We start from the raw sequence: 17,686 nt of genomic DNA, 5'->3' as shown, positions 1-17,686 counted from the left end.
TTTCGCATCTACAGTTAACGCCACGTTTCTCCATGTCTATTGCTTTTCTTTTGTATCAGAGTGTACTCTCACCTTTTCTTATGGTTTGTGAGGAGAGTAAATGATCACTCAGATATATTACAAATTCCAATATTATAAAATTATACATCACAATAAATTGAAAGAGAGAAGTCGTGAAACAAAGAATGGTTTTGAGATCCTAGAAAGGAGAGCGAGTTCCAAGTGAATAGTACATTCTTTGCTAATAATGACAGATGCCCACGTCAACTTTATATGTCATTCTTATTTGGTTTTATCAAAAACATTTATGTCAAAAAACTGAATTTTATCTAGTAGTATATGATGATAAAGCATCAAAAAAAAAATAATAGAAAAAAATATATACATGCATAAGATTTCATATAATATTAATGGAAAACCTTTGTAAATAAGTTTTCGTTATCGAGAATTAGCCTGAAATCATCTATTATAACTTATAATAAGTTTTTCGTGTGTTAAGATCAAGAGTAGGGAACAAAGAAAAGGAAAGAAAATATAAAAAAAGAGTTTCTAATATCGATTCATATTCAAAGAAATATAAAGTAGCATCCAAACGTACTGCAACTAAATAATGAACAGATATATAGATATTTGGAACCAGACATGGGTTTGTCACTCGTAACACGTAAATTTACGAGGAAATAAAAGCTGAAGCAAGTACAAAATAAAAGACTCATTTATTAGTTACCAGTTCGTCCAGCCTCCATTGTCTTTCTCCTCCATTTCCTCAAAACCCCATTTCTCTCGCATCTCTCTCTCTCCTCATCAATGTATAACAATAATCAATATTGCATCTCCGGCGACGAAGACTCCGTCGTCCTCAGCCTTGGACCTCCTGGCCAACAGTACCCTAACCATAACAAACCCACCAGCACTAAACCTTCTTTTAACCATGAGTTTGATCTCCCATCAACAAACCCTAGTGGCGTCACCGTTGCTCTTCATATCGGTCCTCCAAATTCCGACAAAGACATCCTTACCGGTGGAAACAATCAAGACGGCACGGCGAGGCAGGGACAGTATTGGATCCCTACGCTTTCTCAGATCCTTGTCGGTCCCACTCAGTTCTCTTGTTCTGTCTGTAACAAAACTTTCAACCGCTTCAACAACATGCAGGTTTGAAATGATTTACTTATCATCACAGGAAGTTTTCTTGATTTCACTTTCCCTTTACTTCCACGTTAATTATTATGATATTATCTACATAAATAATATGATTATATATGTTGCTAGCTGATTTAGTATATATTGTTATAAAAATATGTGTATTTGTATTAATCAAATTTTCAGTTAAAAAATCGTTGAATAAACTTCCAATCTACAATAACCCTTTGTGTTTCATGGGTACCAATCGAAAGAACTCTCATATTATCTGCATTACTATTGTGAAAATCATATCTATGTCATTTTCGTGTTATAAAATATTCATCGCCTAGAAAATATTTAGTATTTGCAATCACGTTTAAAACTAAGTAAAAGTGTTCATGATATGTAAATTTAACGTGAAAATGAGATAGCCAAGTTACATTAAACTAAAATATTTTGTATAATGTTTTTAAAAAATATGTAGATGCATATGTGGGGTCATGGTTCGCAATATCGAAAGGGTCCAGAGTCGCTGCGAGGGACGAAGTCGTCATCTTCGATACTAAGGCTGCCATGTTACTGTTGTGCAGAAGGTTGTAAGAACAACATAGACCATCCAAGATCGAAGCCTCTCAAAGACTTTAGAACGCTTCAAACGCATTACAAGCGGAAGCACGGAGCAAAACCTTTTCGTTGCCGCAAGAAGTGTGAGAAAACGTTTGCTGTGAGAGGCGACTGGAGAACGCATGAGAAGAATTGTGGGAAGTTGTGGTTTTGCGTTTGTGGGTCAGATTTTAAGCATAAGAGGTCACTTAAGGATCACGTCAGGGCTTTCGGTGATGGTCATGCGGCTCATACTATAGGTGACCGTGTTGTATCTATTGGAGACGCAGAGGAAGATGAGGAGGAGGAGGAAGAAGAGGAAGAAGATGATGAAGAAGAAGAAGATGCTCATGAAGAAAATGTTCATGGAGAGAAGAGCTATGGGATTAGATATGAACAGTTTCGTCGTTATGGTCAGATTTCTGATGACCATTACTAATAAAATGGCCCATTTTACGCATTTTAACGATTGATGGGTGTTATTAGGGTTTATCTACGTGGGTTGTGTACTTGTGTTTGATATGTACCTCTTAGTCACGTACTCAAGTTAGCTAGTGAATTTTTAAGTACCCTTTCTATTATAAGTTCGGAAAATATATGTAGTGGTGGCTTTGGATTATACAAGTGCTTCTAACCTTGTCTCCAACAAACAATTCCTGCATTTTTAGTAAATATTCTCACCCCAAAAAAAAAAAAACTAAATTAGTCAATTAGTTGTGTAATTTAATGCATTTTTTCATTGTAAACGGGAGATCTAAGATCAAGGTCCGACAATATGCTTTTAATGAACTGAAGATCAATGGTGTCATCTAGCCTTGAATTTAGCATCATTGATGGAGACCAAAGATCATTATTAACACACTCACACACATTTAGTGTCAAGAATTGTGGAATTCACAAAATGACAAATTAGGGAGGTAAAAATTAGGGAAAAAATGATGTAGTCAGTACTGAATAGTGAATACTAAAGAGCGCATCTCTGGTGATAAATAATGGAGGTAAAATATAATGGTAATTAAATTGTCGAAAGTGGCAGTTCGATTTATCCAAAGACAGAAACTGTCTGTTGTCACTTTATGTAGTGATGTCTAACGTTACACACATTTGTCTATCACTCTATCTTACACTTGGAGAGAGAAATTTCACAACTCTTAGGTTACTTCAGTTTCTCTGCCACTCTCTCTATCTCTCTTCTCGATCTTTAATTATTTTTCTTTTATTTTAATTTCAATATATACGTTAAAATTCAAGAAAATACACACTTATATATATTCAAGTAGCACCTAATTCTTGCTGTCAAAAAAAAAAGAAGGTAGCATTAACTCTGAAAATGTGTTGTCAAAATATCGCACTAAATTTTAAACCAAAACAAAAGATGATTAATCATTGAAATTTTATTTTTGCATTAAAAAATACAAAACGGCATGTTGTATATCAGTATATGAAAAACAAAATCTTATAACAGCTAGCGTTTATTATAAATTGGAAGTAAGGAGTATAAACTTTGAACTCTACGTGAGCTAAGATAGCCAAATAGTTTGATATACTGTCAGACTACTTGCCATATTTCAAATGTCTCGATTCGAATACAAATAAATTATCTGAGTAAATGTTTCGTTTGAAACTTTGAATAGTTTGGTCCTCGAAGGTACGGGAGTTGTAATAAATGTCATTTTGGAAATTGCAAACTGATGAATATTGAAGGAGTGTTGGACTGATACTTCATTCAATATGATTTCACTAAAGTACAAAGTTTATGTCCAAAGTCTATGGATAAATTCAAACAAGTATTATAGTACAAAGATTGTAAAAGATAAGACTAATTAATCTCGTCTAGCAAAGTCCTTAACTAACACAAATAAGTTTGTCATACTAATACGAAATCGATTAATATATTTAAAAGGTGTGCATCAGTATATTTATATGTTTAAAACAAATTCAAATTGTGAAAAGTACAAAACATTGCATTCGGTAGAAAAGATTCGTTTATGAGTTTGACTGTTTGAGCTCAAAAATAGGCTACGCGGACTTATAAAGGCCAAACTTCCCAAATATAGAAAGTTAATAAAAATCTCGGAAGGTGGAGTTCACGCGCGAAAAGTAGCAACTATATAATACACTAATACCCATAAAAGCCCAATACAAAGGCCCATTATTAAAATTTTAACACAGTGAAACAGCCCATTAAAGATCCATGACAAAGACGCACACAATGATTTGATTAATTTCAATCAGTAAAGTTAGAGATGGTGGCACCGGGCTGAGTCGCCTGAGCTTCAGCCGCCGGTTTGACATCCTTCGACGGCTCAACATGTTTTCCGGTAAGCTCCACCGGCAAATCAGCGACAACACCTTTCAAGTAAAAAGTGTAAAAGAGCTTCGTCGGATACACAAGCTGACGAAGTTTGACCTGTCCATAAGCTCCTTCAAAGACGCCGGAGCCGCCAGTGATGGCTAGAAACGTGTCCTCGTAAGTGAGATAAGGACCTTGAACAGAGATGTGACCGTAGTCTCCGAAGTAGAAGCTGTAAGAAGCTTCAAAGCGATCACCTTTCTTCTCTGAAACGTGTTGGATCAAAACGCAGAGACCTGCGGTGATTCCTATGCGTTTCGTGAGATCTCCTGTGTAGAGTTTGTTTGTGAAAGGGACAAGATCGCCGAGACAAAGCTGATCTGGCTTTTTCCCGAGTTTTAGAACCGCTGGGCTGTTTCTATCTCCTTCGTTGAACTCGTACACGTTCAGTTCTTGAACTTTAGCTGACCAAAAGATAAGTAAAAATCAGTTTTTGGGAAATGGGTTCTTGATTTGAGCATAAAGGTCACTTCTTTTGTTTCTTGTTTCTAACAGAATGGGTACCCATAAATGCTCTTAAATCATGAATGGGTACTCCAAATTTGATCCCAAGATCATAAAGATCAAAAATTTAAGTTTCCAATTCCTTAAAAGAGCTCAGTTCATGAAGTGGGTACTAAAATTTGATACTACATGAAATGAGTACTTTCATTGTGAACAAAAGTTAAAATTTGCTTGGATCATAAGTTGTACTTACTTGGTCTGGAGTTCTCGGTGCTGCTGCTGCTGCAAGTGGTTCTGAAGAAACCTCTAGTGGAGGAAGTGGTGGATCTTGATGGTGGGGAGAAAACTGGACCGTTAGATGAGATCCTTAGGTTATTGAAAGATCTGGAGAAGCCTTGAAGAGAGGTTTGGTGAGATTGATGGTTGCGAGAGAGGCTCTTCAGAGTTAACATAGAGATCGATGCAGCAGCAGAGGAAGCCATGATCATAGACTTGCCTGTGTTGGTTGATTGATTGTAATTAAAACACTTATACAAAGAGAAACTGATGTTTTGTGTTTTATTATTTTGAAGTTATGAAGTGATGAGCTTCCTTTTTAAAATAATGGATATGCTTTTCTTGTACTATGCATTTGATCAATGATGAGGAGACATGTGCGTCGTCAAGATTGGAAAGTGGGTCTCAGCTTTGTAGTGGATTTATTTTTGTTTGGTTCAACTCTCAACAAGAACAATAAAGTAAGAAAGAGAACGAAGTCATATATTATTGTGGGCATCGATTGGGTGTACTATCGGTGATAAAATCCTGTACATGCAGTGGCGGACCAGTGAAATTTTTTTACTCAAGTCATTAAAAAATTAAAGCTAGATAAATTGAAACTACGAATGTAGTATGGGAGGTTCGAACCTAGGTTGGGGGTCAACTTGCTGAAGAAAGACCAACTATACTGCTGGAATTCATACTGCTGGAATTCCACAACTTTACATACAAAAGTATATTTTTTTTTAATTATTTCAACATTTTACCAGCTTAGATGATCCTCCTAAGCTCTATGTGGGTCCGCCATTGCATAAGGCTAAAAAGATCGTACAGAAGCCTATCACCTTTATATGCAGAGTTATTGGATTTGGATAAAACTCTTTTTCCTATGGATTGTTCATGCCTCTTAAAGATGACATATAATATCGAGGATTGACCGATCTTTTCATCAGAATTAAAATATTTTATTGATTCAGAGATAGATTCGCTAATTTTAGTATTATATATATTTCTCGAGAGGATAATATATGTGCCGATAAATTTGCAAAAGGTGCAAGAGCACGAAGTTTCTGTTTTTCCCAGGTAAGCTCGTCGGTACCTAATTAATTCTCACTCGAAAAAGTCATCTCTGATAACTTATGGGGAATTAATCGAACATGTGGGGAATTTTATAAATCAAAACTAATCTTGAGATCTGAATCAAGGGGGAAGAGTTTGTGCTGTCGTCTATTACTTTGTTATATTAGTGCACCATGTGGGAAATGCGGTTAAATTTTATAATGCAATCCCCTTAAATCCTAATATTCACAATATTCTTCTCACTAATGTAACGGATCCTTGATTCTATGCTCTAAAGGTCATTTACTTTTATATTGCCCATGAAATTATATTTTCAGTCAAGAAACATATCGTCGTTGCTTATTCCAAAAGGAATTTTCAAGTGTTTCTAACCACAAAGTGTATGTTGAGAGCAAATAGCTGTTTAAATGAGAGACACCAGCCTCTGTCTGGTTCATACTTCTTCTACTACTATCTCTCTTGAGCTGTGATCAGGAAAGGATTAAGTGCCTCAGTTTTTAGTCAACTGGTGTTGTGTAACACACATAAAAAATACCGGGAAACTCACAGAAGGTAAAGATCACCTTTTGGATGCTTTAACTGTGGACCTCAAAGGAGACTGAAATTAAGGTGAAATGGAAATGATCAATGTGAATAGTTTCAGCATTTGGTAAGAATCTCTGAACCAGTTCTAGTAATCAGAATGGTATGCTCAAACTGCGCAGCGACGCCACCATCTGCTGTGAGAGTACTCCAGTTGTCTGGCCATGTTACACATTTCGTGGTTCCAATCGTAAGAATTGGTTCTGCAACAGAATGTATTCATCGTTTTTTCTTTATTCAAGTAATCAACTAATCAACAAGCAAAAGAAAGCCATGACATGGAAGGGAGAAAAAAATGGCTAACCAATTGTGAAAGTTTGTCCCTCAACCATAAGTCCAGGCTCATCATTTCCTGCAAATTTGATAGAAAATGAGCCACCAAAGACGAACTCTTGACGAAAGTGGTGGCATTTACAGATACAATCATGATGCCAGAGCTATCCATGTGCATATGCCTCTAACTATTGTTTTTGACTGATGCTCCCAGGTTACATTATAGATTAAAAAAGCTGCAGAGTGAGTTTGCTAAGAAAGAGATTACTTACGGTAATGATATATAAGGGGTTCGGAGTGGAATACTGGTCCAACACCATGCCCAACAAACCGCTCCACAACATTGTAGCCGTACTTTTCTGCATGCTCGCTGTTGGAAATTGAAACACGTGAGACTGTTTTTCGTCTAGCAGTATTGTTAATGTCTTCAAATAATACATTTCTGCACGGTTATATTGAATCAAGAATAAATTTTGGTTGCTACCTGATTCTTTTCCCGATTTTCTTAAAGCTTGCTCCTTCTTTACAAACGGCAATACCTTTCTCCAAGCATTCTTCCGTAACCTTACAGAACAATAAACCAACAACAAACAGTTAGCATATTAAAACAGAATCCATTTATTGTGAACTTGTAGAGATAAGACAGTGAAGAAGAAAAAGAATACCTTCACAAGTCGTTTGAAAGCTTCATCGACTTCTCCACAGAAGAAAGTTTTCGATGTGTCTCCATGGTAACCCTGTTAAAGTTTCAAACCCCACAAAAAGTGTTACATACATGATGTTTCAACTTATATGTCAAAAAACAAACAAAAATGAAAGTAAAAATGTCTACAGATTAACGAAATAAGCCTAAATGAACTTACATCCAAGTAAACCGTGACATCGATGTTTATGATATCCCCGCTCTGCATTAAAAGGTAATAGTTAGTTAGTGATAAAACATATGAATTCCTTCAAAAGCTACACGGCATAAAGCAGTAAAAAAGCACACTTGAAGACCTGCAACTGGCGAGAATCCGGTATTCCATGACACATACACTCATTAACTGAAGTACACACACTTTTAGGAAATCCACCATATCCAAGAGGTGAAGGATAAGCACCAGCTTCAATAATCATATCATGCACAGCTTTGTCGATTTCATTAGTCGTAACAGAAGGCTGCAGAACCAATATAAAAAAAACAACTCAGACCATATACATATGCATAATATAGAAGAATCAGGACATCCAACAAGGAACATAAAAAAAAATCTTACTTTAACCAAAGTTCCAGCATAGTTTAAAACCCGAGCAGCAAGCTCACAAGCAGCTCTCATTTTCGCAATGCCTTCAGGACCAGGAATCTGAAACTCACTTGATATATCAGGTAACACACCAGACTCAACATATGGAGGCCTTGGAATGTGATCAGGTACAAGAAGACGAGGTGATACTCTTCCACGTCTTAGAGGTGGATTTCTCCTAACTTTTGTTTTGGTTTCAAGCTCTCTCATTCTACAATCAAAATGTAAATCAAATAAATTGTATTGTTAGCTCTATGACCTAGAAATGAATAATCTTGAATCCAATCAAGATTGGATTTTTTTTTTCTTGATACCTTCTGATTCTAAGGGATTCTTCCAAACCAGAAACTTTCTTGGCAGAAACATAGAACTTTCTCTGAGAATATGAATTATTCTTACCTGCAAGATATAAGAATGAAGATAAGCTTCACACACCATCTTCAATTATACAACATTCCAAATTGGAACAAACTGAGAAAGTTTCAATGTTTCCAATCAGATAACCAAAAAAATTCTCATTATCTTCTAATAAAGCACGAAGCTATAGTTCCCAGAAAGCAAACAACAGTGACAAGTAAAGTGACAAACCGGAGAGTGATAAAGAAGAGGAAGTGACCGGAGCTCCGATAAAGCATCTCGACGGCGCTAAGTAGTCGCCGTTAAAGGAAGAACAGAGTTGCAAAGACGCCGATGACGAGAAACTGGATAGAGATACCGCCGAAGACGCCATTTTCGCAACTTCACTGTTAAACCCAAAATATCAAAATTTGCAGCGAATCGATAAATTTTAATATTTCTTGATGATATTAAAAAATAATAATAATAATTGGTTCTTGATATTTTTATTCGATATAATTTACTGGACTAAGCCCATTTGGCCCGTATATGATCGATCAAACATGGGCTACTTTAGGCCATATAGGGCTCATGAAAAACATCTAAACAAATATTTTTGTGAAGACTATATCCTCTTTCTTTAAGGCATTTGTTATGTTTTCATCTATTTTATTAGAATTATCAATTATGTATGGTTCTTGTAATTAAACGAAATTACGTATTGAGAGAAACGATTAAATTAGTTATGATTAACTTTTGGTATATATATATATATAAACGGATTTAAAAAATATCAACAAGCAATAATTAAGGATGAAATAGTAAGGAGTACGATGTTGGTTATAAACTTATAAGGGATTCTAGTCTAGTCCTTTTCACTAATGATACTGCTGTATTGCTATACAAATGCAACTTGAATTACGTGTGGATCGTGTCTTTTAGACAAAACTATATAAGAGAATTGCGTGGGAATTTTTAATTGTATATTAGGATTTTTTGCTATAATATGGAATAATGTTTTAGCCCACCGAATTGTATTGAAAAAAAAAAGTGCATATGAACGGAACATTCATAAGATCAGTGGTCAATATATTCCTTTATGTACATACATTCTATATTAGTTATTCAACAAGTGTATTATTATCATCATCATCATATATATGTTTAAGCTTTTAACTCATATCGTATATACCATTTTGTAAGAAACATTAAAAAAAAAAATTGAAATGTTTATCCATTCATCTTTGTTCGAAACTATAGTTGTAACTGAGTACTTTATCAACAGATATCTTTAATGAGAGAACTATTTAGACATGGATCTCTAACAACAAAGAATTTTCTGAAGCTTAAAATAATATCTTACAAACGTCTGTGTATTGATCTCTACGAGATGTACTGTGCATCGGTTATAAAAATATCTTTTTCTTTGTTATTTGGATCGGAGTATGGTCTATACATATACCGATATACTTCTGCCGAACCTGCAAACTGGTTTTATTTTGCAGTAACAAGAAAAAGAACCGTTGTTGGAAATATTACGTTCTAAGAACCGCCTCAAATAGAGATTAGAGAACAGCACTTTCTTAATTACTTACTACTCGACTCATAGTTAGGACATTTGTTATATATATTAGTGTTCATAGTATTCTTCATAAAAAAAAATCAGCAAATAGCATAGGCAGTAGTAGCTAATGCGTTCATATATTATAAACCAACACTCGTTCCCATACAACATAAAATGAAAGAAACAAGGTAAGATTTGGTGAAAACATTCTCATCATCTCATGCTAATAAAACTCTTGAGACATCTAATAAGTAACTCTTTGTAATCCTATAAATAAAATTTACAGTTCATCAATACAACAAAAACAACTCATGAACCTTTGGTAAACAAGAAGAAATCGATACAATAAGAAAAGAAAAAAAATACGAAAGTTGAACTAATTTTTTTTATTAAGAAAAAAAAAAAAAGAGAAAAAAAAAAAGAGGAAGAAGAGTTGTTACGAGGCGTGAAAGATGCGTTGCTTCTTACTACACACCAACGATAACATCTCAGTATCGTTCACTCTCTTGTTCCCTACGACGTCGTTTCTCGAACTTCCCGCCGGTGAAATGTTGACTCCGAACAACCTCAAAACCCGACCCGCCTCTAACTCCGAACCGGATCTCGACTTCCACCCAATGTACAACTGTTGATCCTGACCGTTAGATCTACTGAAACTAACCACATCACCAGCACGTAGGTTCTTCTCCTTAACGAACCTGCTCCAACCTTTGGTCAAGACATAACTCTGACTACTGTTCCAATACGAGTAACGGAACCTCCACACTTTCCCGTTAACATCCTCAAAGTTCAACAACACTCCTTTCACGGAAACGCTGCTTGACGGTAACGGGAAATGTTTCTCGGCGTGGTGTTTAGGTATAACCAAACGGTTTAGCTTCCCGACGTCGCTTGGCGTAACCGCTTTCTCAAACAGTGGCTCCGCCGATCTAAACTCAGTCGTGGAAACACCATCATTGCTTAACCCCGACGTTAGCATCGTCCTAACCGTGTTCCCGTTACCGCTACGGCGCCGTTTGCTCTGCTCTAGCTCTTCGTTGTAAGTATGTTTCCTCAACATATCAACGATCTCAGATTTCGAATGAGAATTCAAGAACTCGACCTCGTCCTCGTCCAACGTCACGTCTTTGAAATTCGTGACGGCGTCACGGCCACGGAACCGGTGGACCGCCACGTCGTAGGCACGAGCTGCTTCGTCTTCTTCGTTGAAAGTACCGAGCCACACGCGCTGGTGTTTCTCGTAAATCTGAGCTCCCCATCTTCCGTTTGGTTGCGGCACCACTCCCTTGTACTTTGACGACGGAAGCTTCCTAGACTCGGCCTCGACGCCGTTCTCTGAATCTAACACCACGCTTGATCCGCTTCCCATCCTGTATAAATTATAATTATTACCTACCGACGACTTTTTCGCCGGAGATATCGCGGGGGTTTCACAGATGGAGCCTGTACTCGTAGTACTCTCGTCTACGCTACTCACTTCCATTTAATCTGAGTTTTTTTTTTTGTTTTTTTTTTGGTTAATGTTTTGAGAAGTGAGAACAATGGAGAAATCAGAAATGTGTTTGTGTTGTGTTGTGTTTGTGATGTGTTGTTGTGTATATGTGTATAACGTGTGTGTCTGTATATTTATATATATAGAAAGAAGGAGAGAGTACTGGGGAGGGAAATAAGAAACAGCAAGTGTCACTTCTAATGATATTATTTTATTTTTCACTTTTTATTTGGTACTAATAACAAAATAAATAAAAATATGTGTGTGTGTATTTGGAGAATGCGTGTTTCAGGGGAGTAATTATAGTATATGGGTAGGTGTATGGGAGGTAATATGGGTTTGTGTGATGGTGTGTGTATGGGTCAACTCAAGAAAAACCTAAAGGGAAGCTTCGTCGAAACATATATATTTGAAACGAAAATATAAGGAAGGAATACGCATTTAATTTTAGGTTACTATATAAGGTCAATTTCATGAACTGTTTACTTGTAGAAAACTCACGAAACAATAATATTTTGGAATGTTTATACGTTATTTTTTTTTTATGTAAAAGAAAAAAGAAATTGAAAAAGTATATGAGTATAAGGAAACAAATAAGGAAATGAATATGTTGTGGGCTGTGTGCATGGGGAAGTGGGACCAGATGTGTGGGTCAAGATTGGGATAAAAAAGGGTCCACGTGAGATATTGACACCATTTTAGTGAAGTTCATCCCCCCCTGAGTTTTGTTTTTGATGCTTATATGATATGAAATCATTATTTTATTACTGTAACGATAATAACTATATCTTTAAAAATATACTATATAATAACCAAATATTAGATTTAATTACCATGTTCAGATACTACCGATTCTTAATGTGGTGTCTCTTTTACTTTTTTTTTTTCCCCACTCCAAATCTGATTGTTATTCTTCAATCTTCAGTGATAATATGATTCAAACATATATATAATTAAATAGTTTGTTAGCCATGATTTAAGCATAGTAGTAGGTTAACAAAAATATTAGATTTGATAACATGTTAACATTTAAATGATGCTAATACAAATAGTTTTTTTAGTCATGATATAAGTATATATAGTAGGATCGCTATATCTTATAATTCTGTCTTGGGATTTATTTCTCATTTCCAGACGTTTTTATTCTTCTTTTTATTTCTTTCTTCAATCTTATCCTACGTCCTACGTTTCTTTTATAGAAAAAAACATGTATTGCCTATGTTTATATTGTCCCGTATAATATATGAACTCGATAGATTCCAAAATCATACAACTATCGAGTTTCTTCTCTCTCTCTCTCTCTCTCTCTCTCTCTCTCTCTCTTGTTTGTTTTGTAATTGTAATTATCCCTTTTTTCTTCTTATAAGTCAGTGTCTGTTTAATGTAATGTAAATCGATTTTAAATTGCAAATATTTCGTACGTTTATAGATATAATCAATACTATTTAGCCAGCGACCGACAACATCACAAATAATTTGTACTGGTAAATAGAAATCCCTATTGAATTCGCTGCTTTCATCGTGTTTTTTACCCTTTTTGAAACAATAAATATCGTATGCATTATAGAATATGGTTTGAAAACAATTAACAAGCAATGTGGATAGCTTACGATCTTATCCTATATATTTGTTGCTTTGCCAAAGTATTCTTCTACCATTAGTTAGGTTTCCATATTTTTATGCAAAGAACCAATTAGACCACTGCAAAATATCGTGAGATCCGAATTTTATTGGCTCTCTCCCTGCTCCAATAGAAAATGTTGACGATTTATATATCTTTATATTAATTGATTTGCCGGTTTCTATTTGAATTCTTGTTATTATTATGATATCAATTTGATCCACTAGGATGGGAAGTGGGCCAATGACAAATCACTAGGAGGCATGGTCGTACGTGTCTTGTGTGGATGAATAATAATATGGGCATTTCTTGACAGCAGGACAATTACTTCTTTTTTTTTGTTTTTTTTTTTCTTGTTAAAGAGAGATATGGCTCAAAATTTATATCGGTGGCTATATCGTCTAGGCACTAATTAGTTGTTCACAAAAAAAAACTAAAATTGGTTCTATTTAGGTATGCGACCGAAAAAAAAAAAACATACGAGTGGTTGATTTTTTTTCATAGAGAATTTTGAGTATGCTGCTGTCACGTGGCATTTGTTGCTCACTTAGCTTTCTTACCTCACGGAAATTGTCTCCATAAGAGAGATTAGGTTCATCTATGTTATGTTTCTAAGTACTTGAGCTACAAATTGATTGTGAAAAATGGTTTTGGTTTTTTTTTTAAAGTGATACATGGTTTATTAAAAAAGTTTTAACCTGTGCTATCATATCATAATACAGTTAGTTAGTTTCTTCTATATATATATATATATATATATATCTATATATATGTTCTGTAATAAGTTTTTGTGTTGGAAATTATATGACTGCATATGCTTAGATATTATTTACAAAGGGGTGTGAGAGTGGCAAAACTTTAACTATATATATTTTTCAAAAAATATAGAAAAACACTTGGACATGTGTGATTTATAGAGAAACAAATTAGATAACAGTGCTAAAAGGAAAAGTATCTGATTTATTATGATGCTAAATTTAAAAATAAAATAAAAAGTTGAAACAACCAACATAGGTATAAATAGATATTATTTAGTACGGACGAGTTGTTATTGGTCCCGGTGGTGACCCAATATTTCCTCAACTTGGTCCTTTATTTAGCTTGTCAATTCGTTATTATATTTTTATCATTTTTTGTCGGTAAAATAATTTTCCATATGAGTCCCCTATTTTTTGTCAACGTAACACACGATATATCGATTAATAGAAAAAAAAAAAAAGGATTTTGAGAAATGTTTTTTTGTTTTCTTCCACGAAAAAAGCTCGAATGGAAAACATTCGTATTTTGTTACGAATATTTTCGATCTAAAAAATCCAACTTACTATTTTTGTTAGTTTGAGAAATAAAGTATAAATTGCATTAGAAAATACACACTATACATGATATTTGATTTTTCCTGGGCTCTTATGTTTATGCGCTTCTTCTATCAAAACACATATAAAGGGATTTATATTTACATTACAAATTCTTAGGCCAATTAAAATTAAAATTTGATAGGCTTTTTAAAACACTACTATACTAATTTTATTTGATTTAGTTACATGTAGTGATTTAAATTACCCTAACTGAAGGTTAATAAGTAGCTCTTTTTCTTTAATTTTTTTTTTTTTTTTATAATCCAAGTATCCAAAGTCCAGTAGACCCTGACTAGCATACTAGACCGAAATCTTGGCGTGCGTCCCGAAGGCGGCAAGAATGGTTCCTAGAAATCGCATAATCTAATATTAAATTTTTCTGCGGTGACTACTTAAGGTGTTTTATTAATTTTTCCTTGGTAAGAGTAACTTTACTATTATTAAATAATACTAATTTTCTCCATCTTGCTCATGCATCTCAAACCTAATTATTTTATTCGGAATTTCGGATTCCTACCTGTATCCAACTCAACGATTCCATTTCTTATGCTGCCTTAAATAATTTTATATTATCTTGTTTTGCCCATACTATATTCATCTAACTCAAAAGACAAGACAAGAGTCCTGCTTTAGTATTATTACACTGAGCCTCGAGAAAAACGTGCTTTTGAAATTAGTTTAATGCTTTTGTTACGTACTGACTAACTGAGTATTCTCTTAAACAGTATATACATCTGCATATTTTCACCAATCCCTTAAATTATACCCTTTGCAAACTCATGAACACTCTTTAAGTTGGTAATTTCAGATTGAACTTGTGCCACCGTTTTTTGTTTAAGTCAATTTGAAGATATAAAATATACAAAACGTTACCTAAATAGTTTTGTTATTCAAATCAAGTTGACGAGCAGGCTTGGGGAAAATGCGTTAAAAACAAAAACAAAAAAACCTAACATATGTATAATTTTATATTTATAATGGAAGATGGCTGATAATTGTCAAATGTCAAACTTTTCTCTCTTCGGATGCAATAAACAAACTAATGTCCACAGGACTAGGCGAGGATTTAGAAGAAGAAAAAATATTAGCTTACATCATTTGTCTTTCCGCATTTGGATTAGCTGTTGATGGTTTTATTTGGATTACGTTCTTGGATTAGTAGTTAGTTGACGATTACGTAATTATTAATCACAACCATATGATCTAAAAAATAAGAGAAGCGATGGGATGTTTTTTCAATAAAATGAACCTTATTGTTAACATACATTGTATATTTAAAAAGAATATCTAATTTTTATTATTTTAAAATATCGACCAAAATCTTGACAATAGTCTACCATATATACAAGTGAATAAATGAAGCTCCATTCATATCCAGTCCGTCAACATTTGGATATGTATTTATGTTGTTCTAATTCCGTTTTATTATACATATGAATGGATCGTTACGTTTATGAATTATAGATTGTCGTTTACAAGAAAGTTAAAATGCATCATCAACTGATCGTCAATGTAGGTGATAAGTTTTTAAATTAAATATTTCGTCTTGTCATGAATTACAGCAGTGATGACAATAGTAGAGAAACGTGAAAATCCGATTGCTAAAATCTAATCTTTTATTACTCCACTAACCGAACTTTCGATGATGTCAAGTGGTTATCAGGTTTAACAATTATGGCTCTTTATTAAGAGATTTCCACATCATAATCTGACGAGAGTAGTCAACTAAGTATGTAACTTTCCGTTGGTGATGTGTTGAGGAACATTCTTTCTGGTTAATATTATAGAAAAGTAAATCAACGAATCATCAAAACGTTATTTTTAATTTTTTTAAGTGGATAAATTCGGAAAGCAAGTGTTTTATCGATCTACATAGAAATCTTTTGAGATTAGTTTATAGCCATCGCGTTTATCGTTAGGAGATAGTATATGATAATATTTTTAAATAATAATCTATGTTTGGTGCCACAGAGAACTCGAGCTTTCGGTTGGAGATTAACCTAATATAATAATTATACTTTAATTAGAATGACTTAAGATTGCTCATGGGCCATGGCTGCGCCATCTTAATCCACCTATCTACCAACGACATTGCCACGTAATATATCACATAATCAAATTCATTACATTGTTAACTCTCTGTTTTTCAAACCGGCCGGTTCAGGTACTATTTGGCCGACACCGTTGGAATAAGGAACTGAACAAAAATTGACATGTCATAACAATATTGATACACATATCGACACATCCCAATGTTTTCATATATTTGTGTGGACATATCGAAGTATGCAAGACCTTGTGATAAATTTACAAGATTTTTTCGTTAGTTATGGATGAGAGAGATGTTGTGTAGAAAAATTGTATTATACATGTGCGTGAATAATATTGTGATTCATTTCCACTTCTAACAACCGAAGGTACCAAAGTTTGTTGCTTATAAAACATTAACTTCGTTGCATTTACAATTTTTGGCCTGAGTTGCATGTCATCATCAGTTCCACACACACACGGATTAAAATTATTATTTTTAAACAAGTAAAATATTAAAAAAAATGGAAATTATTAAGATAATCGCGTATTGCGAAAAAACAATTGCAGACAGATAATGATTCGTGACAAAATCGAATCTCTCGTTCTTATAAAGTTATAAGGGTCGATCTCGTCACATGAATGGATAATAATTTATGAAGTAAGTATATGTCTAAATATACACATATGGATAATATACAATATAATATCTGTGGTATGTTCATTGTCTTTTTACTTTCCTGACGTGTGAGATAACTCGATAAGTTCTCCGGTTAGAGAATGGATAAAAAGTTATGCTATCTTATGCAAATCAGATACCGATAATGATGATTATTGTCAAAGCGACGACCATTATATTTTCAAAAAGGAAAAAAAGGAGTTTATAAGTGAATTTTGCCAAAACAAATCAATACATGTTATTTAGTGGCATATATATATGCTAGTATTATCCTCAAAACACTACCTCCAATTCAAACCCGATAAATTGTATGTTGAAGAAACTTTTTTCTTTTTCATTTCCACTCTAGTAGATATGTACACCTCTACAAGTAAAAAGATTAGTAGATTTTGTACTTACGATTGTAGTTGGTTTAGTTTTGCCTTATTAATCGAGAATAATATATTCTTTAACGAAAATTGTATTTTAAGAATTAGTATCGGTTTAGAAATGATAATTCAAGTCCAAATAGTTCAATAACGCAAAAAACTTCCCAGGCACTAATATCGAGGAATCAATTCTGATAATCTTTTCTGGTGCCGGTGTAGCTCTTGCTCACCGGCATCGG

General features: G+C 34.1%; 4 protein-coding genes across 5 annotated transcripts; 1 reads left to right on the top strand and 3 right to left on the bottom strand.

Moving 5' to 3' along the window:
* LOC104755612 (zinc finger protein WIP6-like) lies at positions 808-2,167 on the top strand. Its single transcript, XM_010478023.1, has 2 exons — positions 808-1,155; positions 1,610-2,167. Exons 1-2 carry the CDS (start codon positions 808-810, stop codon positions 2,165-2,167), a joined length of 906 nt encoding a protein of 301 aa, XP_010476325.1.
* Positions 3,758-5,172, bottom strand: LOC104755611 (allene oxide cyclase 4, chloroplastic-like). The gene is made up of 2 exons (XM_010478022.2): positions 4,779-5,172; positions 3,758-4,485 (listed from the first exon to the last, which is right to left on the bottom strand). The coding sequence occupies exons 1-2, from the start codon at positions 5,011-5,013 to the stop codon at positions 3,956-3,958; spliced, it is 765 nt and encodes a 254-aa protein (XP_010476324.1). The 5' UTR covers positions 5,014-5,172; the 3' UTR covers positions 3,758-3,955.
* LOC104755610 (methionine aminopeptidase 1B, chloroplastic) lies at positions 6,136-8,795 on the bottom strand. Of its 2 annotated transcripts, XR_762244.1 has the most exons (11): positions 8,593-8,795; positions 8,319-8,403; positions 7,978-8,215; positions 7,718-7,879; positions 7,582-7,623; positions 7,384-7,455; positions 7,203-7,282; positions 6,991-7,088; positions 6,750-6,797; positions 6,427-6,648; positions 6,136-6,327 (listed from the first exon to the last, which is right to left on the bottom strand). XR_762244.1 is itself a non-coding variant. In XM_010478020.1 (10 exons), the coding sequence occupies exons 1-10, from the start codon at positions 8,732-8,734 to the stop codon at positions 6,503-6,505; spliced, it is 1,113 nt and encodes a 370-aa protein (XP_010476322.1). In that variant the 5' UTR covers positions 8,735-8,795; the 3' UTR covers positions 6,343-6,502. The 2 variants fall into 2 exon arrangements, 1 of the variants encoding a protein (XP_010476322.1); XM_010478020.1 differs by lacking the exon at positions 6,136-6,327 and having other exon boundaries at positions 6,343-6,648.
* LOC104755609 (AP2/ERF and B3 domain-containing transcription factor RAV1) lies at positions 10,023-11,481 on the bottom strand. The gene has a single exon (XM_010478019.1). It carries the CDS (start codon positions 11,385-11,387, stop codon positions 10,341-10,343), a length of 1,047 nt encoding a protein of 348 aa, XP_010476321.1. The 5' UTR covers positions 11,388-11,481; the 3' UTR covers positions 10,023-10,340.

Source organism: Camelina sativa, chromosome 17 (genome assembly GCF_000633955.1).
Source record: "Camelina sativa cultivar DH55 chromosome 17, Cs, whole genome shotgun sequence".
Lineage (NCBI taxonomy): Eukaryota > Viridiplantae > Streptophyta > Magnoliopsida > Brassicales > Brassicaceae > Camelina > Camelina sativa.
This window is presented reverse-complemented; position numbering and strand designations above follow the sequence as displayed.